The sequence below is a fragment of the Boleophthalmus pectinirostris genome, unplaced genomic scaffold (assembly GCF_026225935.1).
Source record: "Boleophthalmus pectinirostris isolate CB_2022bp ecotype Guang Dong unplaced genomic scaffold, ASM2622593v1 HiC_scaffold_19, whole genome shotgun sequence".
In the NCBI taxonomy this organism is placed as follows: domain Eukaryota; kingdom Metazoa; phylum Chordata; class Actinopteri; order Gobiiformes; family Gobiidae; genus Boleophthalmus; species Boleophthalmus pectinirostris.
In genome coordinates, this window is record NW_026571140.1 from 3,505,990 (window position 1) to 3,530,888 (window position 24,899).

Here is a 24,899-nt window from a genome sequence, read left to right on the forward strand (position 1 = left end):
CACAAGAAATAATGTAGTGTATGATTTTGAATATAATAGTAATAGTAATAGTAATAGTAATAGTAATAGTAATAGTTCAGTCTAGTATTGCTGGGTTATATGTCAATTTTAATGATTACAATAAAATGAATATTGAAGAAGCAGCTTGGATGAGTCATGAAACGTATTCGACCAAAATATTTTTTTGTCCAGTTGATAAATTGAATTTCTCCTTTGCCGTGGATTCTACCTGGACGACTGGGGGATTTTACACACAGCACTGGCCCATGGAAAGTTGTGAAATCATCTGGAACACAGGAAAAGATAAGAAGTAAGAACCGACTGTCATGACACACTGCTGCACTGATCTGAGTAGAATCATCCATTAATGTTTGTTTTTTAATAGGTCTAAATGTTAGTATAAAATAGGGATGCAAACAAAAAAACCAAATGAATGTGGGATGAGCATTTGGATGTTTTTGTTTTGAAATTTAAATCAGAGAAGTAGCTGATTGTGGCACAAATAAAAATCACAATTATTTGGCTCATAATTGAAAGCCCAACTATTAAATACACAGTGTTGGGAAGGTGACTTTTAAAATGTATTCCCCTACAGATTACAGATTACATACCCCAAAATGTAGTTTGTAATGTAATCCATTAAATTACTTAAAGTGAGTAATGTAATCTGAATACTTTGGATTAATTGATTTGAAGGAAATCTTCACATAAGATGTTTTATCTGATAAAAGAAAATAAAAAGCCCAGACTTTACTGAACCAAATTAAAAATATTATTGATAGAAGAGGAGGAGACACGTCCACTCAGCATGATTTAGTCCTGTTAAATCCTGGTTTAGACCTGGTTTAGTCCTGGTTTTAGTCCTAGTTTAGTCCTGGTTTTGGTCCTGGTTTTGGTCCTGGTTTTAGTCCTGGTTTAGACTTGGTTTAGTCCTGGTTTAGTCTTTGTTTAGTCCTCGTTTAGACCTGGTTTAGACCTGGTTTAGACCTGATTTAGTCCTGGCTTTAGTCCTGCTTTAGTCCTGGTTTAGACCAAGTTTAGACCAAGTTTAGACCAAGTTTAGATCTGGTTTTAGACCAGATTTAGACCAGGTTTAGACCTGGTTTAGACCTGGTTTAGACCTGGTGTAGTGTCTGGCAATGAGTGGAATTACTGAAAAAAAAAAGGAAAAAGGAAAAAAAGGGAATAGTACAAAATGTGAAAACAGGAAAATACCTCTGTAATCTATTTATATCAACTAATTAACTGTAATCCAATTACCACTCATTCAAACAGTAACTGTAACTGAATACAATTACTCATAATTTGTACTCTGATTATGTAACTCCAGTACAGTGTAATCTGTTACTCCCCAACACTGTAAATGCATTTATACTGTTAAAATGAACCTGTTGAGTAAGTATAGAATTAACCACAGGCGGAGTTTGCAGGGTCAGGGTGGCACTGACCTGACCAGACCCTCTTTAGGCCTGAGAAAATCCTGCTGCTGATATGAGTCTGTATGTGGGTTACTTTGGGGTCTCTGAGTCCAGACTTGTCCTGTGGAGGTCTGGGTGCTCTGGTTCTGGAGGTTGGGGGCTCGGAGGCCTCACATTTGAGTTTCTTCAGCAGACTGTGAGAGCGTCGGGCTTGTTTCACTTTTGAAACAAGACTGAAATGTTAAAATGAACTAATAAACTGAATTTTAGAACATGTGGACAGGATAATAAGATGTTTTGCTCTTTCCTGAGGATATTCTATCTAAATAACTGCAGTCTTTGTAATAATTCTACCAGCTCAAACAGTGATTCTGATTCTTTTGTGATATCTAGTGCAGCTTTAGTGGGGCCTGACCTTCTTGTCCCTCTTGTTGGACATGGCCAGGTGCAGGCGCTTCAACACATCATGGACCTTTTCCCCTTCATCTTTGTGTCCACTCGGTGATCCAGGAGCCAGTCACACATCTGTGGTCAGCAACACACCCACTACAAAGTTCTAGAGACCAGTAGAGCTCACAGCATCAAACATCAGCACGTTTAAGGTGGACTGTGGATTCATGGAGGACGTGAAATGGTTCTGACAATAGATTCAGTAGGAAATAATCCCGAATATAGTGAATATCACCTCAGTCTTGACCTGCATGACGTCTTCTTCTGTCAGAGTGCTGCTCGATCACAGGAATCTCATCTGACACCAGGATGGAAAAGATTTTCTGTTTAAACAAAACTAATCAATAAATAAACATTTGGTGATGATTTATGATTTTGCATTGACAGTGTCACTTGACAAAAATTATTTGTCAAAAATTTAAATTATTATTGTGCTGCTGCCCCCCTCTCCTCCCTCCCCTCCAGGTTCCAGAGTGTTTGGCCCAACCTAATGAGCTGCACCTGATTGTGGGTGTGGCCTCCACCTTAACAGCTGCTGCTGCAGACTGCGCCTCTCTCCTCTTCACCGTGTGGCTACAACTTTGTTTGCCTCCTGTTTTTAATAAATACTATTTTGTAAACCTTTTTAAACATGTGTGGACTCCATCTTGTCTGAACCCTGAGCCAGTTCAGCTCGTCTGGGATCAAGACTCATGTTTTTGCTTAAGCTAAAGTTTTATTTTGGTAAATGGGTGCTCGTGGTTGATCTTTGTCTGTGCTTTGTCTGGTAGGTGATAAGGATCATCTGTTTAGCATACTTTGGTAAGTAGGAGCAGTAGCTTGTGCTAACTACTTTTGTTTGGGAGTTCCACATGTTTATTTGGTGAAGTTTATAGTTTTTAGTGCTCATTTTGTTTCCATTTACATTTGGTATACTCCGTTAGGTCCACTTTTGATTGTGTGGTCTTTAGATTGTTGTCACCATTTGTTTGGCCTTTTGTTTTTGGAGTTTACCCACAGTCTTCTGATCCTGCAGGTTCTGTTCATGGAGCCTGTTGGTTTGGTTATTGTGTAAACTGGTACCTTCACTTTAACTGAGTGTCACTGTTTATAAGTAGTTCACTTAGTTTTGTTTGGTTATAGATTTTGGTTTGGTAAGTTCTGGTATGTTTTACATTTGTTGCTTTTAACTTTTGGTTCTGTAAGTTGTGCACTCTTACTTGGTTTATGGTTTTACATCGTCCACTTCCATTCGCTTGCCTGTTTATTGCCTTTGGTTTCTGAGCACTAAAAGTAGCTTTCTTGGGATTTATGTTCAGTTTTGGGCTTGTTAGTAGATGAGGGAGAGATTTTGTTTGAGTTGAGTCACGTCACCGCTTGGCTCAGCTTGTAAATTGGAGTGTCAGTATGATTAGATGTGAGCCTTTCTTTGTTGTATGGGACCAGTTTTATCAAAATGATTTCTGTGTACTTTTTTTGGCTCCACCTTTTGGTTATTTTTGGCACCAACAGTAAGAGCGCAGGATGCATACAGTTCATTTAATGAGCTGATAATGTCCCCACCAAAGCAGAGACCAAACCTACGCCCTTGGAAGAACAAGATGAAATGTGAAGCAAAAATTGACCGAAATTAGTTTCAGCACAGAGCAGGCCTAGCGTGACGTGTGGCTGACGTTTGCCTGATAAAAGTGCACAAATGCATCTGTATTTGTATTTGGTAAATGTGCAGAGGCTGTTAAATCCCACCGCAAAACCAGTAAGAGAATAGAACTCCAGTTAGTTACTCATTTTCTTCACTTTTGTGCCAAGTTCTCTTAAAGAAGGGTTCTCAAACTGTGGGTGAGGGTCCAAAAAAAAGGGGCACAGAGTGTTTAGGTTTGCTTGGCTTTGGCTTATAGATTTATAAAAACAATGATATATATTTCCCAAAAAAACTGTAAAATACAGTTTTTTGGGGGGGGGGGAGTGATTGTATTTCTGTTAGAGATTTTGGTTTGTAAAATAATGGGAGCAATGACAACACTGTAGAAATTTTTTAAAAAGAGTATAGACTGTTGTGTTTTGGAAAATATGGAGCTCTGGAGTTGATGAATTGTGCGTTGAGTTGTGTTTGTTTTTAATTTATATTTTGTCTCTTGTATGTCCAGTGAGTGGAGTTGTGAATACAAACTTGTTGTTCATGCGTTTGGTACCTTTGTTTCAGCTCGGACTCTTCCTGTCATGACCCATGTAGTCGTGGTTTATGTTTTGTTTTTGTTTGCCACAAATGATCCAATAAGAAAATCCCCCCCAAAAAAAAAAGATAAAAAGAAAAGAAAGAGTAAGAAGAGGGGCGGGGTTTAGAGCTATAAGGAACATTGTGATTGGTCTAACAAGTATTCACATCTGAAACTCTGCCCCTGCAGACAGGTGTACTGTAGACCTAATAATTGTGTAATGTTGTATGTAATCTGTACCAACACAAAGCTGCAAATGTAGCTACATCGAAAAAAGAAAACAAAATGTGGGCTACATAGTTCAATAGTGAAAAAAAGTGTTTAGTTCCACTTGAATTGGTAATCGATGATTCAAACCGACCTATGGATCCATGTGCCACAACAGTCTCAGTGGAGTGAGAAACACGTCGTGTGTGCCGGGCCTATGCCATGTGAACGAGGCCTATGTCATGTGTACCGGGCTTATGCCGTGTGTGCCGGGCCTATGCCATGTGGGGAGTGTTTTTAGTCAGAACATGATGGGCGAGCCCTCAGAGCGCTGCGCCCTAAAGTGATAAAAGGGAAATGATGAAGAGTGGGCAGCCCCAGTGTTTCTCAGAAGGCAAATGTACCAGGTGTTTCCTCAACAGAAGCTTTGAAAGAGGAACTGCTTCAAAATGATAGACGCCTAGACAAATGTGCACAGATCATTTCATCATATAAACAAAATACCCAAACTTCATCTTGCACAGGCTCACAGAAACTCCCGAGAGGCTCTGGCTGAAGACGAAAGGCAGAGTGGAGCTTCAGTCTGGAACAGAAACATGTCACCTCCACTTTAATAAATGAGGAAGTAAATATTGATTAAATAAGATTGTGTGTAGTGTAGTTCATAAAATGTTTTTTACGTTCAGGAAGTTGTTGGCTCATATATTCAGAGTGTGATTTGTAGGGTGGATTTCCCCTTCTGGTTTTGATATCCCCACCTCTGCAAAATTATTTTAATATCTGTGGGACGAGGAGCACAGAGCGATTAATGCAACTCACTGATATTGCTTCAAATCATATAAAATATCCCCTTCTTTTTTCATTTCATGTTTATTCTTGCAATGATTAACCTCATAGACGTGAATATTCCCACTGAGATGAATAAATCTTCCCTTTACAAGTGGGATCCAGCTGAGGCCAAGACGGCAGCAGAACAAATAGAAGACACTAGGGCTCTGCAAAAATATCAAAATATCGATATATCGTATCACTTAACTTGATGATACAGAATCAATATTGTGGGCTGCTGTATCGATATGTCACCAAGAGTATATTTTGGTGTATTTCACTCAATTATTTTGTCGCAGAGCTACAGTTTTGTCAATTGTTTGGTGGAAGGAAACTTGTTCATGTGACAGATTTGACATTTTCACTGTTTTTATGATTAAAATGTTTGTGTTTCATTTTAACTTTGCACAAGAAGTGGTTTAACAAAGACTTTTAGTGTCACAGCCATGATTTAGCCTTTTTTATTGAACCGTATCAAATCAATTTGAAATATATCATATCAAAATGAAAGTGTATTGTATCGAGATGTATCGAGATATGTATCGTATTGTGGACTATGTATCAAGGTATGTATCGTATCGGCAACTTCTTAACGATACCCAGCCCTAGAACACACACTGATAGACATCAGTTATGTACTCTTATTTATTTACTCTTATTCTTATCACTTATTACTCTTATTCACACTTCATTATTTGAAGTATTAACTGATTAATGACTAATAAAATGATTAACAACTGATAAACAATGATAATGCTATTGGGTGATTAATGGTAAACTGATTATAAACCGATTAACAACTGATAAACCAAACATCTGAACATTAACTACTTGACAATTAATCAATTAACAATGATCAAACAAATCAAGCCTTACTGCTCCAGGCCTCCATCATTTCAAAAACAGTTACAGCTGCAGGTGCCGGGTTGATCATGGGAGGAGTCAAATCCTCACAGCTCCGTGTTGGCTGTTGCCATGGTAACCAGCCCCACAGTCTTTAAACAATTGTCCACATGTCAGACTACGACAGGCGCTGATGGTGACATCGTCCTGTACTCCTGCCTGGAGCTGAATAAAACTTTGGTCCACTTTATTTCACCTGACAAGAGATAATAATGAATTCAGTCAACAAACACAATAAAGATCCAGATGTATGATATGTACTTCCTCATTTATAAAAGCGGAGGTCATGTGTTTCTGTTCTAGAGTGGAGCTCTACTTGTCCATACGTCTGCAGCCAGACGCCTCTCCAAGCTCCTGACCCTGGAGGCCTGGGCAGTGTGCATGTTCTCCCTGTGTCTGCTTAGGTTTCCTTTAAAGGTTTTCTTCACCTGTACCTGACTGGAGGTGTAGCTTATAGTGAACAGTGACTGTACTGTGCCCCCACACCTGGCCTGTAGCTTCTGAATCACGCTGGGGGTGTTCTACATCTGTTGTAGATCCATCCAAGTCAGATGTTTGTGGTCAGACTGTGTTAAAATAACACTTAGATTAAAGACTTGAGTAACAGAGCTTCTAATAGATTAGAATCTGCAGCTTCACACTTCCAAAAAATGTTGACAACATCAGCTACAAAACATAATTTAGCTGTTATGTGTGAACCATGTCTAGATGAGGCTGGTGGAGCAGGTCTCTGGGCAGGAGGTGTGTAGATGAGGCAGGAAGTGTGTAGATGAGGCTGGTGGAGCAGGTCTGTGGGCAGGAGGTGTGTAATAACGCTGGTGGAGCGAGTCTGTGGGCAGGGCTGGAGACTCGCTCTTGTGTAACTGCAGCTCTGATACAGTCTCACAGCTGTTGTGGTTCAGGCTTCACTGCAGAGGAACTCTCCAGACTCCACATGGGGCTCGTAAGTCACTTTAACTCTTCTATTCTATCCAATAATGTTATGAGGACAAATATACAGCATGTCATGATGAGATAAAAGGAGAGAAGAATGAAAATATTGACACTGGAAAATATCTGACGCTGACTCATTTATCAGCACCACTGGGGCCCTCGGTCTGGAGCAGCGAGCAGCAGTCAGCAGGGTGCATCATCTTAAATCATTCTTAAACTAAATAAACTAAACTCAAATACAATTGGACATATTTGGAAGGGTTTTTTTTATTCTGTATGCTATAGTCAGTGTTGGGGAGTAACAGATTACATGTACCAGAGTTACATAATCAGAGTACAAATTATAAGTACCTGTATTCAGTTACAGTTACTGTGTAAGTGAGTGGTAATTGGATTACAGTTACTTGGTTGAAATAAATGGATTACACTGTGGTATTTTCCTGTTTTCACATTTTTGGCTATATCCCTTTTTTTTTTTGGTAATTCCACTCCTGGCCGGACACTAAACCAGGTCTAAACTAGGACTAAACCAGGACTAATCCAGGTCTAAACCAGGTCTTAAACCAGGTCTAAAACTAGATCTAAACTAGGTCTAAACTAGGACTAAACCAGGTCTAAAAACAGGTCTAAACTAGGACTACACCAGGACTAAACCAGGTCTAAACTGTGTCTCAAACAGGATTTAACAGGACTAAATCCTGCTGTGTGGACCATGTCTCCTCGTCTTCTATCGATAATATTTTTAATTTCGTTAAGTAAAGTCTGGGCTTTTCATTTTCTTTTATCAGACAAAACATCTTATGTTACAATATCCTCGTCTTTGCTTCTCTACAGCAAATCAAGTAATCCAAAGTATTCAGATTACATTACTCACTTTAAGTAATTTATTGGATTCTGTTACAAACTACATTTTGGTGTGTGTAATCTGTAATCTGTAGGGGAATACATTTTAAAAGTCACCTTCCCAACACTGGCTATAGAGTTCTAAAGTGCAGCCTCAAGACGACCCTTATGTTTAAATACTGAAGGAAAAATGGTGAATGGTGTCGATCTATTACCTGAAGATGTTGAACATTTCTCAGGTTTCTCATAAGAAACAAAACATTCAACAGAACATGATCTTTTAAATCATATTAGCCATGACCTATCATAATGCTGACTCTGTTTCACTCTCTGTACTGTGTCTCTTCTGCAGAAGCACTCTCACCCTACTGTGTACCCTGGTGACATCATCGAGTACCCTAGGAACAAGTACTTCTCTCACTTTGGCGTGTACTACGGAGAGAAGGACGGAGTGCCGTATGTGGCCCACCTCACCTCTCGAGGTCAGTCACACACTGTTGAACATCCTGGATTGCCATGCTGAAACCTCAAGCTCTGTTCTTTTAAACATGTGTCCTGTGTGTTGGGGTTGTCCCCTTCTCGAGAGCACAGAATGTTCTGTTGCTCTTGCTGCTTACTGAGGAAATGCTCCTGTGTGTCTGTGTGATCAAGCCTTCATGCTTCATAAACAGACAAACTCTAACTGTACCTCAGCCTTCCAGCTGAAAGGCAGATGCTTTTAACCCACTCAGTGTTGGGAAGGTGACTTTTAAAATGTATTCTCCTACAGATTACAGATTACATATCCCAAAATGTAGTTTGTAACAGAATCCATTAAATTACTTAAAGTGAGTAACGTAATCTGAATACTTTGGATTACTTAATATTGTCATGCTTTTTAAAACGACATGAATATAGCGACCACATCCTGAAAATTGTTGTTTGTTCTCTTCAAATTGAGCCCAAGTCTAAATGAAGAGACTTTTGTTTTCTGTAGAGAAGCAAAGACGAGGATCTGAACATAAGATGTTTTATCTGCTAAAAGAAAATAAAAAAGCCCAGACTTTACTTAACCAAATTAAAAAATATTACTGATAGAGAAATTATTTTTTATATGAGATCACTGCTGCCTTATGCCCACCTCCTGTTAAGTGTCATAATGTTTAGTCCTGGTTTAGTCCTGATTTTAGTCCTGGTTTGGTCCTGGTTTGGTCCTGGTTTGGTCCTGGTTTAGTCCTGATTTTAGTCCTGGTTTAGTCCTGGTTTGGTCCTGGTTTAGACCTGGTTTAGCCCAAAATGTAAAAACAGGAAAATACTTCTGTGTAATCCATTTATTTCAACAAAGTAACTGTAATCCAATTACCACTCACTGAAACAGTAACTGTAACTGAATACAGTTACTCATAATTTGTACTCTGATTACGTAACTCCAGTACATGTAATCTGTTACTCCCCAACACTGAACCCACTACACCAGTGTTTCCCAAACTTTTTTTCTGGTGACCCATATTTAATTTTATTTTATTTTATTTTTTACTTATTTTTATTAACAAATTTTGGTGCAAGCCACATAATTATGAAACAGCAGTAAAAATGCAATACAAGTAAAATGACAATAAAGTTACAGTATAAATACAGTCATACACATTGTCTCCTCATTTATCATTCATAATATACAACACACACACTACAACATAACAGGAAAAATAAAGATAGTCATCCTTTTAAAATATAGGCCTGAACTGAAGACCATTTGTCCATGAATAAATCTGTTTCATTTGTAACCTTGCAGTTATTTGCTCCGTAAGATACACACCTTTTATTTTATTTTTCCACTGGGTCATTGTGGGGGGCAGCGGCCTGAGTCAGGAGACTGTTCTCATTTTTTTGGCAATTAAGAGTCAAATTTTCAGCAAATGAAAATAGCTATTTGCTCTGAAGTCATTTGGAAAAATTCCCAACAGCACAAAACATGACTCTAAATGTAGTTAATACGATTAACTGAGATTCAGGAGCAGGACCACGCCTCAGCCGCCCTCTCCTCTCACCGGCGAACCACAACTCACCTCGACCACGCCTCTAATTTCCCAGAAGCCTATATGTAGCAGCCTTTCCCATCATCCCAGTTTGTCTCGGCGAACTCGACCCCACCCTCCCATCCCCTATTTTGTCTTTCAGTCATAAGACCCCTACAAGGGGGGTCCCGTTCCGGCTGGGCCAATTGTAGATTGAGACGGAGCCACCACCCATAGTCTCAACCCAGCCATCTTTGCCTCGCTTTGTACATTATCAATAAACTACTTCGCACTATGTTGTCGTTGGCGTGGTCCTAGCTAGTGAATATAATTTTGATCCCCAAACAGTTTTCAGTTTTGCATTGCACGTCCCTCCAAGATGTTGCCAGTTTAGGACAGTCCCAGAATATAGGCGAGTTTCAGCTGACGTCATTGTTATTAAAAGCCTGCGTTGCATGCTGGGAAATATTTTGGTCAGAGGCAAGAAACATGATAGCAGTCAAACACAGTACGTAACCTCGCGTATTTATCCCCAATAATGGTAAATTCCTGCTGCATTATCGGATGCACAAATAGAAGCACGGAAGAAGGAAAATGTCTTTTTCATATTCTGAGTGAAAAGAACCACTAACGGTGAATTAAACGCCTTTCAAACATCCGCAGAACGTAGAAGATCCTAACAAACCGTGGACTCCAACAAGTTCAACAACACATCGAGACTCTTGGAGGTTTTCATCTTTTCTGCTGTGAATGGCCCAGGAGTTTCCACCAAGTCATTGTGGATATCACCAAAGTGAATATTTGTCCAGGTAGTTGGTGATTCTGACCAGAAATTTGGTTTGGTCCAGGCTCTGTCGGGGTTGAAAAGGGTGATTTGTCGTCCGTCGATGCTTATGACCAATTTCTGGTCAAATGGTCTTGGGTCCTCTGCCGTTAGAGTGGATAAATAACCAGGATCAATACCCTTTACGTGTTTTCTCGCTCCGTCCGTCATGTTGAATTAGTGTTTCTTGCCGCCGACCAAAATAATTCCCAGCATGCAACGAGAGCGTTTGTCAACAATGAAACTCGCCTATATGGGAATGATCCCCCACCAGACCACAGCCAATCCAACATTTATCTGAGGTTCCACCAAACTGACATGTAATAAAAGGAGTTCTAAAGAATCGAATTTTAGTTTTCCATTCAAACTCTCTTAGTACTGGGCTGTTTGGAATTTTGTATCCCTCCCGAAGTGTCCGATCCCAGTCCTCATCCTTAATTATTGTTTTCATTTCTAATTCCCATTTCTCCTTAATATGTAGTGTGTTCTCTGTGGTAGCATCTTGTAATATTTTGTAGATATGAGATATGTATTTGCAAGTAATACATTTTTTAATCACAGGTGTTGGTGACCCATATTTTAAACATCACAAACCTTCAGAGACCTTTAGACATTAATCATAAATCACAAACTACTGAACATTATTAAAACTGAACATTCATGAGGATATTTTATTGTTGACTGAGTTTGAAAAAGCAATAAAAGGATCCATAATTCGCCTATTTGGACATTAAATGTAGCTCATTTCTTTTTTTTTTTTTCAACATTCAATTGAACCAGCAATATTGGAACAAAACAGTCAATAAAATAATGACAAAAAGATTAGAAATTATACAAAACATGTCAACATTTCTAGTGAGATAGGTCGACCTGTCTGTGTTTTTGTAGTGTGTTTCAGTCCGGGTGCGGGAGGAGACGCAGCAGCAGATCAGGAGCAGCGTTCAGTCTGTTTCTGTTCTTTGTTTTCATTTTTGTGAGCACAGAAAATCCCAATTCAAACATATATGTAGAAGTGAAAGGAACTGCGTATTGCAGACCTACATGCAGATCGTGACCTCTCTGTTTCTCTTTAAACTGGAGCGGCGTTGTTCCCACAGGCAGACGTCACACTGAAACCGTCCTGAAAGTGAAAAGCTCTCCTCTTTTGTTCGTTGTGTGAGAGTTGTGTGTGCTGTGAGCCTCACACAAGCTTCAGCTCAATAATTCACTGTTACAGAGCGAGAGAGAAAATGAGAAAAATACAGAAACGCTCAAAGTGTCAGTCAGAGGAAGAGCTGCGTTCATGTACTTTACAACACGAACAGCCCTGGTTTGCTCTTCTGTTGAAATATTTTATGACTGCTCCTATGTTTTTGTGCGCACATTCATCTAAAGTTTGATGTCCCAACTACAACATGAAGACTTAACACATGTTTAAAGGTCCTGTATTCAGTGTTGGGAAGGTTACTTTTAAAATATTCCCCTACAGATTACAGATTACATACACCAAAATGTAGTTTGTTACGTAATCCAGTAAGGTACTTAAAGTAAGTAATGTAATCTGAATACTTTGGATTACTTGATTTGCTGTAGAGAAGCAAAGACGAGGAAATCTTCACATAAGATATTTTGTCTGCTAAAAGAAAATGAAAAGCCCAGACTTTACTGAACCAAATTAAAAATATTATTGATAGAAGACGAGGAGACACGGTCCGCGCAGCAGGATTTAGTCCTGTTAAATCTTGTTTTAGTACTGGTTTAGTCCTGGTTTAGACCTGGTTTTAGTCCTGGTTTAGACCTGGTTTTAGTCCTGGTTTAGACCTGGGGCCTCATATATAAAGCTTGCTTACGCAAAAATCAGTGCGTACGCGCTTCCTACGCCAACTGCAGTATTTATAAAACTCGACTAAGGCGTGGCTCTTTGCTTAACTCTACACCAACTCGGGACCTCCTGTAAGTTCTACGCAAAGTCTGGAGACACGGGGGAAAAGCGACACTCGTGGAGAGAAGCAGAAGTGAACAGAGTTTGAGGAAGTGTTTGATCAGAAATCCACGTATATAGAAGAATGACCTTCAGATTTGCGCATTTAAGTGTTTGGTTCACAAAACAAGGAGCAGGGCTGTTTATTCCACTCTTTATTCTCCACAATATTATACATTTGACACTCGTGCACGAGCGCGGCCACGTTCCCGGACTCGGTGCAGCGCAGAGTCCCACAGTCCACACCACGACCATAGACTTCTACAAAACACAGTCTGTGACCAACACAGAGGACGAAATAATGACCCGACCTGAGAGAAAAACTCTTCCCTTGGACACTGTAGGAGCCAGGCTTTGATTTAATGAACGCAACTTTAACACTTTTACTTTAGTCTTTACGCACCGAGCGGCAGAGTGACCCGAGTCTGCGGACAACACGAAGACTACTGCCCGAACCTGACCCCGAACCAAAATCTGCCCTACATTTTTGTGTAATGGGGAACTGAGCACATGAGAGCTGCTCTCTGACTGTATGAAGAACAGAATAATGCCCCCGACCCAGACCCACACTCACAGACCCAGAACCACACTCACAGACCCACACTCACAGACCCAGAACCACACTCACAGACCCACACTCACAGACCCAGAGACCACACTCACAGACCCACACTCACAGACCCACACTCACACTCACAGACCAAGACCCACACTCACAGAGGTCAGACCCACACTCACAGACCCACACTCACAGACCCAGACCCACACTCACAGAGGTCAGACCCACACTCACAGAGGTCAGACCCACACTCACAGACCCACACTCACAGGTTCAGCAGTTTGGATGTTTCGTGTGGACTTTAATTGGCAGAATAACATCTGTATCTGATGTGTTTCGTGCTAAATCTGTGTCCTAGTTTAGTCCTGGTTTAGTCCTGGTTTTAGACCTGGTTTTAGACCTGGTTTTAGACCTGGTTTTAGTCCTGGTTTTAGTCCTGGTTTTAGTCCTGGTTTTAGTCCTGGTTTAGACCTGGGTTTAGTCCTGGTTTAGACCTGGGTTTAGACCTGGTTTAGTATCCGGAAATGAGAGAAAAAAAGAGATATAGCCCAAAATGTGAAAACAGGAAAACACCGCCGTGTAATCCATTTATTTCAACCAAGTAACTGTAATCCAATTACCACTCACTGAAACAGTAACTGAATACAGTTACTCATAATTTGTACTCTGATTACGTAACTCTGGTACATGTAATCTGTTACTCCCCAACACTGCCTGTATTACACAAAACTGACTCTTGTGAGCTTTAAGTCACATTTTAATGTTGAGACATCCACAAAAACATACCTCGAATTGTGTTTTGTTTCATTTACACATGTTTGAGTAACTCTTTATTATGTCTGTCTACATCTCCACATTTCAAAATACTCTGCTCCACCTTGTGATGTCATGAAGTGGCAGTTCAGTAGTAACTTTAGTTCAGTAGAGATTGGCAATTCCAGGTCTGAAATGATCCAAATGATTCAAACACAGAGGAGCATGACCACACCCAGCAGAGTGTTTTCAGTTTGAGAAAAGAACTCAACCTAAATATGGAGGGTTTGAGAGTTAAAAGTGTGTGAATGAAACAAATCACAACTCCATTTATATTTAATGTTGGAGTAACAGATTACATGTACCAGAGTTACATAATCAGAGTACAAATTATGAGTAACTGTATTTGGTTACAGTTACTGTTTGAATGAGTGGTAATTGGATTACAGTTACTTGGTTGAAATAAATGGATTACACTGTGGTATTTTCCTGTTTTCCTGTTTTCACATTTTGGGCTATATACCCCCTTTTTTTTTTCCTTCTTTCTTTTTTCGGTAATTCCACTCATTGCCGGACACTAAACCAGGTCTAAAACCAGGTCTAAACCAGGTCTAAACCGGGTCTAAAACCAGGTCTAAACTATGTCTCAAACAGGATTGAACAGGACTAAACTATGTTGTGTGGACCGGGCTGCTCCTCTTCTATCAATACTATTTTTAATTTGGTTAAGTAAAGTCTGGGCTTTTTATTTTCTTTTAGCAGATAAAACAGCTTATGTGAAGATTTCCTCGTTTTTGCTTCTCTCCAGCAAACCAGGTAATCCAAAGTATTCAGATTACATTACTCACCTTAAGTGACTTAATGGATTCCGTTACAAACTACATTTTGGGATCTGTAATCTGTAATCTGTAGGGGAATACATTTTAAAAGTAACCTTCCCAACACTGTGTTGGGAAACGCCGCAACAAATACAAATGCCACAACACATTAAAAAGCCACAACACATTAAAAAGCCACAACACATTAAAAAGCCACAACACATTAAAAAGCCACAACACTTTAAAAAGCCACAACGGAAGTGACCGCGGGACTCTATTTTCCGACGGACCGATCAAGGGGCAAGTGATGAAGAAGAACTACAACGTGAAACGAATAATGATAAAACAATAAATTACTTTTACTTACATTTCCAACTTTTCTGTTCCTTTACTTTTCACACTGTAGTTCTTCTTCTTCACTTGACGCTTGATCGGTCCATCGGAAAATAGAGTCCCGCGGTCACTTCCGTTGTGGCTTTTTAATGTGTTGTGGCTTTTTGATGTGTTGTGGCTTTTTAATGTGTTGTGGCATTTGCGTTTGTGTTGTGGCGTTTGTGTTTGTTGCGGTGTTTGCGTTTGTTGTGACCCCTCTCAGCTTCCGTGGGGATAAACACAGTAATACAAATCTTGCATTACAACCTTAAAAAACATAAGACACACACTCTTCCACTGATCTCACAGTGAACAAACATCAGGCTGTGAAAAGATTTTTACTCTGCAAAATCCTCATTATTACAAAGCTCTATATTGACTTGTAATATTCAAAAAAGCAGCTATACACTTACGTTTTTTTTTTCACATTTCTCAACTGACAGGAGGTCAGGACTTTCACATGGATGACCTGGGTTCAAATCCCTTCTGACTATGATTTTTTATTTATTTTTTGCAACATATAATTAAAGAATACAAACATTACGTGGAACATACAAAGAAAATGTAGTTGATCATGCACATTACCTGTAAATGTCATGCAAAATGTTCACTTTATCTTTACTAGTTTTTCATAATATAGTTGTATGAGAAAAATGCAAAAGGGGGACACTTTCAGGAGTAAACCACATGACACATATTAACCTTATATAAAGATTTACTACAAAGACACTGGTAAATTCTTTTTTTTTCTTTTTCCATTTTTTCCCCATATGGGGTAACATGGGCCCTTTAACTGTTTATGACTTACTGCTATGAAGTATTGACTCTGAGACCATGGAGGGTTTATTCGTGAGGTATATTGTGGTGACGACATGTAAAAAAAAAAACAACTTTCCTTGCTGCTAGGCTTCTCATGGCTGTACAGTTGCAGTCGTTCAAATATTATAAAGTACAAAAGCAGTACTCAGGAGATAAATGCACTATGAACATAAAAGTACAACAAACGTCTGATTTGTAAAACATTTTGGAAGTTGAATTGTATCGCGTTGACAATTTTTGTATGTTGGAATATAAGGGTAAGATCTGAGCGTGGTGTGGTTTCAAGGCCTCGATCTAAAAGATTGTTCTGCTCTGTCGGTCTCATGGTGACAGTCATGCAAAACGTGTGTGTGTGTGTGTGTGTGAGTGTGTGAAAGTGTGTGAGAGTGCACTCGTGGTCAGGTCCCATGGTGCTAAGAAAATCAAATGAGGTGTTGGTGTAATGAGTTTAAAGAGAATGAAGTACTATGCAAAATCAGCTTTTTGGAGTTGTTTCCTCTTCAAAAACATGTCTGAAGAGGTGTGAGAGTCATCCATGCGTGTTTGAGTAATTTAGCGATCTCTCCCGGGCCCTATTTGAACCCTCCTTATTTTTAGCAGTATGATCCAATGCCCCTACAAGCCTCCTGCATGTCACCACACAACTAGTTTCCATAAATACAGAAAATATACTACAAACCTGCTTATTTCTATGCAGATGTCACTGCTCTGCCTTGAATGTTCCGCAGTATGGCATTCAACAGCTCTATCTTACATTTATCCAATTACAGGTTTTGAGAGGGTTTGAGAGTTAAAGAGGCCATTTTTTTGTTAGGAAAGACAGTCCATCTTTGAACAGAAATGCAGGCCTCAGACATCAACTAACCTACACTTAACACTGGGAGCGATTTTAATTGAACAAGTTGAAACAAGTAGAAAATGTCTCCCACAGTGGTTGCTCAAAAATCTAGTACAGTCATTAGTTCTTTCTCAGATGGATTATGCATCTGTCATTTGGTCAAACACATGTGAAAATAACTTGTACAGGTTACAAGTCGCTCAGAATAAAGCAGCGAGGCTTGTTTTGAGCTGCCCATATAGAACTAATATAATCATAATGCACAATGAGTCGGCCTGGCTGACTGTAAAATACAGACTCAAGCACCATTTATTAACTTTTATTAGAAATATCATTTTAACTAAAATCCCAGAAATATTTTATTACAAATTAGTGTTTTTCTCAGATACCCACAATTATTAAACTCGTCAAAGCCAAAATATAAGTGGTGTGCTTCCTGTGTGCAGAATCAATCAAATGCAGCGGACTGTTGGTTATTGAGCCATAGTTGCATGGAACACACTGCCAGCATTTTTGTTGTTTGAAAACAACAAAAAGCTATTTAAAAAAAAAGTTAAAACTGTTCCTTTTTACACAATGATTAGTTACTGTTTATGTATGTATTATTGTTATTGATATCTGTTTTAATTGTTGTTTATTTTTACTTTTTATTTATTACTTTTCCTATAAATTGAGCTTTCATGTCTTGTTATTGTGTGTGTGTTTGTGTGTGTGGGGGGGGTGTTTGAGTGGGTGGGTGTTTGGGTGGGTGGGTGTTTGGGTGTTTGGGTGTTTGGGTGGGTGGGTGGGTGTTTGGGTGTATGGGTGGGTGTTTGGGTGGGTGGGTTTGGGTGTATGGGTGGGTGTTTGGGTGGGTGGGGGTTGTCTCTGTGTGTGAAGTTTATGTGTTACACAACAATTTCTATGTAATGAATTTGAGGAGACCCCAGGAAGAATAGCTACTGATGTTTCAGTAGCTAATGGGGATCTTAATAAACTAAACTAAACTAAACTGTCTCCTATTTACAACTCCATCCTTAAACCTAAAACAAAGAGAACAACAGAAGGAACCAGGTCAGGACCAGAGGTGTGAAAACTCTTACTATGGGCCTGAATGATTTTGCCAATATGACCCCGCACTTGGTACAGATGAATAGGTTGAGCTAACTAACAAACTGTAAAACAAGTAGGGTTAAAAACAAGTAAGTCAATCCCTCAGTCGTCCAGGTAGAGTCCACGGCAAAGGGAGAAATTCAGTTTGTCAACTGGACAAACGTTTATTTGTTTGAATATGTTTTGCAACTTATCCAAGCTGCTTCTTCAGTTCTGGTCAGTTCCTTCACTTCCTTATATCTGCCTAAAGGGAGGAGCTAACTACAATGAAACTACTCTGAAACAAACACATCTACTTGTTTACAGTTTCTGTTTGTAGCTCGGTCTGTTGAACTCGCACTGAGTGTGGGGTCATTAGCAGAATCCTTCACGGCCATAATAAGTGCTTTCATACCTCTGGTCCTGACCTGGCTCCCCCGTTGTTCTCTTTGTTTGTTTTGATTTAGGCTTGACAGATGTCTGAGTCCTCCATTTCTGATAGGACCTCATTTCCTAGTGAGCCAGTGAGTATTGGAGACGTGCGGAGACCCTTTTTAAAATATTCCATCCAGTCCTTGTATTTGCAGAGGTCACTGGTGCTAGACTAGTGCATGTCAATCGTCATAGTTATCCTGTCTTACCCACTCCACAAAACACCCGAAACAAATCTATTATTACACCAGACTGTCCATGTGAATGTCTGTGTTGATAGAATAATGTTTGAAATAAAACTCACCTTGCATCACATGAATCGTCACATGTTGAGGAACTGTTTTCTCATATATCAGTCCACCACTTTCTATCAGGAAGTACAACTCACTGCTGCTGCTCAGACATAAATCCTTCAAATATAAGGTTGGTTTTACTTCTAAAATTATTCAACACAACACAGACATTCACATGGACAGTCTGATGTAATAATTGTTGCCTCTGGTGTTTTGTGAAGTGGGTAAGACTGTTTTTAGTGGCAGGATAACTATGGCCATTTAGTCTAGCACCAGCGACCTGCAAATACAAGTACTAGATGGAATATTTCAAAAAGTGTCTCCACACGTCTCTAACAGTCTGGATCACGAGGAAATGAGGTCCTATGTCCAAAATTCTGAACTGTCCCTTTAGGAAGGATTCTCTCACAAAAATAGCTTACTTACTTGTAAACAAGTACATGTCTTAGTTTCAGACTAGTTTCAGTGTAGTTAGCCCCAGCTCCCTTCAGGCAGATATAAGGAAGTGTCCACCAGCGTCTGACCAGAATTGAAGAAGCAGCTTGGATGAGCTGCAAAATGTTTTTGACCTAAATAAACGTTTGTCCAGTTGACAAAACTGAATTACTCCTTTGCCATGGATTCTAACTGGACGACTGAGGGATTCTACACACAATTACAGGTGGTTTTATGGCTCAAAAATACCTAGAAAAACATTCTGACTGTGAGCAGAGTCACCTCTCCACAGATCTGTAACTTGGTCTGATTTGGTCTCCATGGAAATGCCATACTGTGGAACATTCCAGACAAAGCAACAACATCTGCATGGAGAAAAGCATTTGACAGACCTTCCACCAGAAAAGTTACACAATGCACCTTCAAGAAGAAATTCTCCCAAGTCTTATTTGTATTAAGTCATGTTTAATTTCAGAATTTCAAATGTTCTTTTTAATTTGTGTCCAGATTCCGACTCCAGACTGGTGCTGTTCGGCCGAGCGCTGAGGTCAGAGGTCAAACTGGATCCTCTAATGATGCTGGGGACGAACTACAAGGTACTACAAAGATACCACTGTGTTAAATTACACATTTTTACAGTCAAAATCACTCTTCACACTGTCAGAGAATTTGAAATATAAGCAGCAGTTCTTAAAAGGCCATTTATTACACTGTTTTCTAATCAATACTTTCCAGTTCAAAGCCGCACTACTTAATATTCGAAATACTTTGACTTCAATAAAGTAGCGGAGTTGAAAGTACTAGAACCTGCTCTTAAATGATTAAATACTTTAGATTGTACTTAATTTTTTGGTACTTTTGTACTGGGGTGAGACACATTTAGCTCAAATACATGGGACAAAATGTGGGTCAAGCGCTTTGAGGAGATCACTGTTTCTCATTCATACTGAGTGATGATGGGCTGTAGTTTGTGTTCAGGAGCAGAAGTGCAGATGGAGAGCCGTGGTTTACAGAAGAGACATATTTATTACAAGTGCTTGGCTCCTCTAACTCACTGTGTAAATGTTGTGTTCAAATGCTGTGTGTGTGCTCCGGTCCCGCGTGTGGAAGTGAATAGTGGGTCATATTTATGGAGTTTGAAATCAAAAACAGTTGTATTTCTTTCCCCAGTCTGAGCTTCAAACTACAACCACAGTTTTTTATTGATATAGAACTGACTCTCTTAACATCTATTTTAACATCTATCTTTACATCTATACATCTATACATTTATCTATATATTTACCTATCTATACTATCTATATAGCTATCTATACAGGTATGTATCTATCTATCTATACATCTATACATTTATCTATTTATCTATCTGTCCATCTATACATGTATCTATCTGTCTATTTATCTCTCTATCTATACATCTATCTTTACATATATGCATCTGTCTATACATTTATCTATCTATTTATCTATCTGTACTTCTACATATCTACTGTATCTATACATCTATACATCTGTCTATACACCTCTGATCCTCTGTGATGTCCTCACACGCAGCATCCTGGTCTTGAGTCCGATGTTCATACATTCTCCACCTCCACATGGAAAAAACTCCTCAATTGGATTGAGGAAATGAGAGTCTGGTGGTAGTAGCTCCATGAGCATCATTGGATGTGGAGTGAACCAGACCCTGATGAGCCACAGTGGAAATTCACACTGTCCCACATGATCACATAATGTGAGAGGAAGTTCTAATTTCACCTGACTGACAAATACTGTCATCAATTTATCAAATGTTACCCCCCAAAAAAATCATATATGGTGTTCATGGTATTTTGTTCTTGACTGATTTTGACAACTGAACAGACTGTTGTGCAGATGATGACTTAGATGATGAAATGATGCTGACATGTTTTGGAGAGAACAACCATCAGACTGAGAATCAACTCATCAGTTTAGATCAGCAAGATTTATTTATTTGGACAATGTGCTAAATGTGGCTCATTGTGTTAACTGTAGGTGAACTGTACAGAACCATGTGCAAAGATGCACTGAGACACTTGCACAAAGACATTTACAATTTGAGGAAATCAATGAGAAATGTCATTCAACAACTGCAAGGTGGTTTGAAGATTTGTCAGTTTTTTGAGAATGTCATTTCTGTTTCAAAAAATGAGCCAAACCAATGGAGAAAACCTGTAATCTATCTGTCTGTCTATATACCTATATATCTATCTGTATACCTATCTGTATACTTGTCCATCTGTACATGTATCTATATAGAGCACTGGCTGTAGAACTCTCCATTAAAACCACCTGAGCTGATCACTGACCATTAGAAACCTCTGTCTGTAGTCAACTTGGAATTATTTCACACTTCAGTTTGTATTTAACTTGTATTTAATGAAGAGACGAGACGGAGCATTAGAGGAAAGGACAGAAGGCGGGGATAGGTGGAAGTATACGTATACACATATACACATATACACATATACACATGTACACATCCATGGTGTATTTACGTCTGTTGTTGTTTACAGTGTTCTAGTGTCACATGACCACACCTCAGACTGACCTCTCTCCCCGTGTGCTGCAGGTCAGCAACATGCTGGACGACTCATTCCCCGCGAGGGACTTCCATACGGTGGTGAAGCCCGCTATCGACAATCTGATTGGCCAAGAGATGACCTTTGACATCCTGTACCACAACAGCGAGCACCAGGCCACGCTGCTGCGATACGGAGTCAAGAAATCCCAACAGGTGTGTGTGTGCTCACGGGCGACTGGAGAGCTGCCCCTCCACCGTCACTCACACGTGACTGAAGACTCTAGATTACACTACATGGACTCTTGTACATCTGGAGCTCTGTTTTGTTTCATACACACATGTTTGAGTAACTCTTGTACTTTAATGCTCTGTGCCACCTTGTGATGTCATGCAGTGGTAGTTTTCATCTTAATAGCTACTTCTATTTTCAACTTAATAGCTCTATCTATCTAAACATCTATACATTTATCGATCTCCTATCCATCTGTCTGTCTGTGTGTCTCTCTCTCTCTCTCTCTCTCTTTCTATCTATTTATACATTTATCTATCTCTCTATCTGTCTGTCTCTATCAGTCAATCAATCAGTCAATCTATCTATCTATCTATTTATACATCTGTCTCTCTCTATCCGTCTGTCTCTCTATCAATCAATCAGATAGATAGATTGATTGACTATCTATTTATACATCTATCTCTCTATCCATCTGTCTATCTATCTATCTGTCCCTCTATCCGTCTGTCTGTCTATCAATCTATCTATCTCTCTATCTATCTATCTATCTATCTATCTATCTATCTATCTATCTATCTATCTCTCTCTCTCTCTATCTATCTATTTACGCAGCTATCTCTCTATCCATCTATCTATCTATCCCTCTATCCGTCTGTCTGTCTATCAATCAATCAATCAATTAGTCAATCTATCTATCTATCCATCTATCTATTTATACATCTATCTCTCTATCCGTCTGTCTATCTATCTGTCTGTCTCTCTTTATCTATCTATCTATCTATCTATCTATCTGTCTATTTATACATCTATCTATCTCTCCATCCATCTGTCTGTCTATCTATCTGTCTGTCTCTCTATCAATCAATCTATCTGTTGATTTTATGTTCCAGTATAGTTCTACAGCGTGTATCTAGGCCCACTGTGGTTTTTTTAATTTATTTATTTATTTATTGTGCTGACAATGTAGTGCCTTTTTTCTTCTTCTTTTTTTTATGTAGGTATAAACCAGGTCAAAACATTTGCATTTTTATAGTTTAAAAACAACTCCACCCAAATCCTCCCCAGCTCCGTCTCATTCTTGTGTGTATATGTGTGTGTGTGTCTGTGTGTGTGTGTGTGTGTGTGTGTACTTTCCCCCTGCCTCATTCTGACACTGTGTACATATTTTGTGTAACAGATTGAGAAGATCTACGAGCACATCATGCATACGTGGAAGAAAGAGTTTGAAGCAAAGACGCTGTGAAGAGTCGCCACTAGAGGGAGACATTTTCCACCAAAGCCACTCTGACCTGACGTGCACTTTGACTCATCACGCGTTTGCTTCAGATTGTACCACATTTTTATTTGAATAACAGGATATGAAAGCATGTACTTATGAACTGTGTCGAACATGAACAGAAAATTGCCTATAAAAGTGCTACATGGTGGTAGTATGTAAAAATAAAGTGACCAGACGTCCCTATTTACCGGAGACAGTCTCAGTTTTGAGCCTGTGTCCCCTGTCCCAGTGGATTTATACAAAACCAGTGATTTATTCTAGTTTTATACAAGAAATGTCCCAGGTGTTCCAATTTTTGACCAATTTTACCTTTACCAACAGTAAAGAGAGCCATAAATTGTAATTTGTTTGGGTACATTTTTTTAAAAGCTAAAAATGACCAAAACAGAAAGAAAATGTGACTATACTGACTGACATGTTTGTCATGAATGGTCTCTGCAGAACAATTTTCCTTAATTATGGACAAGTTTCACAATTTTTAAAAAGTTTTTTATTTTGAAAAATCTAGTCACCCTATGCAAAAAGTAACTTTAATCTGATACTAACCTTCATCATGTTTCTTGTCATTTCCTAACTTGCATTAAAGTTTTAACACTGTAAATGACCAATCACTGTATTTTCTATTTCTTTCATCGACTGCAGAGGTGGGACTTGAGTCAGACTTGAGTGACTATTTTTAGGACTTGAGACTTGATTTGATAAAATGGACTAAGACTTGGGACTCGACTTGGACTTGAAGATCAGTGACTTGACTCAGACTTGAGGCCTGTGACTTGAGAAGACTTGAGAAGCACTTTTAAATCTGAATTCTTACTATTCTGACCATAATGATTCACACTAAGATCTTGTCAAAACATTTCAAAAGGAAAAATTTACTAAATTAATGTCTACAAGTCTTTAGGCGGCACGGTGGCTGAGTGGCTAGCACTCATGCCTCATAGCAAGAAGGTTCTGGGTTCAATCCCCGGGTCGCCCGGGCCTGTCTGTGTGGAGTTTGCATGTTTCTCCCCGTGTCTGGATGGTTTGCTCTGGTTCCCCCAAAACATGCTACATATGTCTGCATAAACAGTTGACAGTCAAGGTCAGTTAAATACAATCAATTCAATTATTGTGTCCTTAGGTAAGATACTTCACCCACATTGCCTAGTATGAAAGTGGTGGTGGTTGGAGGGACCATTGTCGCCAATTGACATGGCAGCCACGCTTCTGTCAGTGTGCCCCAGGGCAGCTGTGGCTACAAAAGTAGTTTACCATCACCAGGTATAGAGTGAATGAATAATGCTGTGTAAAGCGTATTTGGGGACAGAAAATGTCTGTGAAAGCACTATATAAATAAAGACTTACTTATATACTCTAAAAAAATCACTGTATATTTGTATATGAGTATTTATAAAGTATAATTTATCTTAAAATTAATTTACATTACAAAATTCTAAGCTATATTTGGTACTTTGGTTTAAGAATTTGAAATGAAGCCCAAAGCAGACGACTTGGACTTGACTTGGACTTATGGGCCAGTGATTTGAGACTCGACTTACACTTGCTTGAATTTAACTTGGGACTTGACTAGGACTTGAGGACTTGACTTGCGCTTGCTTGTTTTTGATTTGGGACTTGACTCGGACTTGAGGACTTGACTTGCACTTGCTTGTATTTGACTTGGGACTTGATTTGGACTTGAGGACTTGAGACTCGACATGCACTTGCTTGTTTTTGACTTGGGACTTGACTCGGACTTGAGATCAAAGACTTGGGACTTATTTGAGACTTGCAAAACGACTTGGTCCCACCTCTGCTAGATGGTGGTAGTAACAGTGGATTTATCCAAAACCATTCATTTGTTCTAGTTTTATACAAAAAATGCCCCAGATTTCCCTATTTTTGAACAATTTGACCTTT

The 24,899-nt window shown here is 39.2% G+C and overlaps 1 protein-coding gene and 1 long non-coding RNA gene across 2 annotated transcripts; one reads left to right on the forward strand and one right to left on the reverse strand.

Moving 5' to 3' along the window:
- On the reverse strand, positions 1–2,258 carry LOC129409285 (uncharacterized). Its single transcript, XR_008632346.1, has 3 exons — positions 1,834–2,258; positions 1,449–1,637; positions 1–286 (listed from the first exon to the last, which is right to left on the reverse strand). It is a non-coding gene; the product is annotated as an uncharacterized LOC129409285 (long non-coding RNA).
- A 4,623-nt stretch (positions 2,259–6,881) lies between these two features.
- plaat1l (phospholipase A and acyltransferase 1-like) lies at positions 6,882–23,608 on the forward strand. The gene is made up of 5 exons (XM_020932390.2): positions 6,882–6,944; positions 8,130–8,259; positions 19,452–19,540; positions 21,538–21,702; positions 22,899–23,608. Exons 1-5 carry the CDS (start codon positions 6,936–6,938, stop codon positions 22,962–22,964), a joined length of 459 nt encoding a protein of 152 aa, XP_020788049.1. The 5' UTR covers positions 6,882–6,935; the 3' UTR covers positions 22,965–23,608.
- The last annotated feature ends 1,291 nt before the right edge of the window (positions 23,609–24,899 follow it).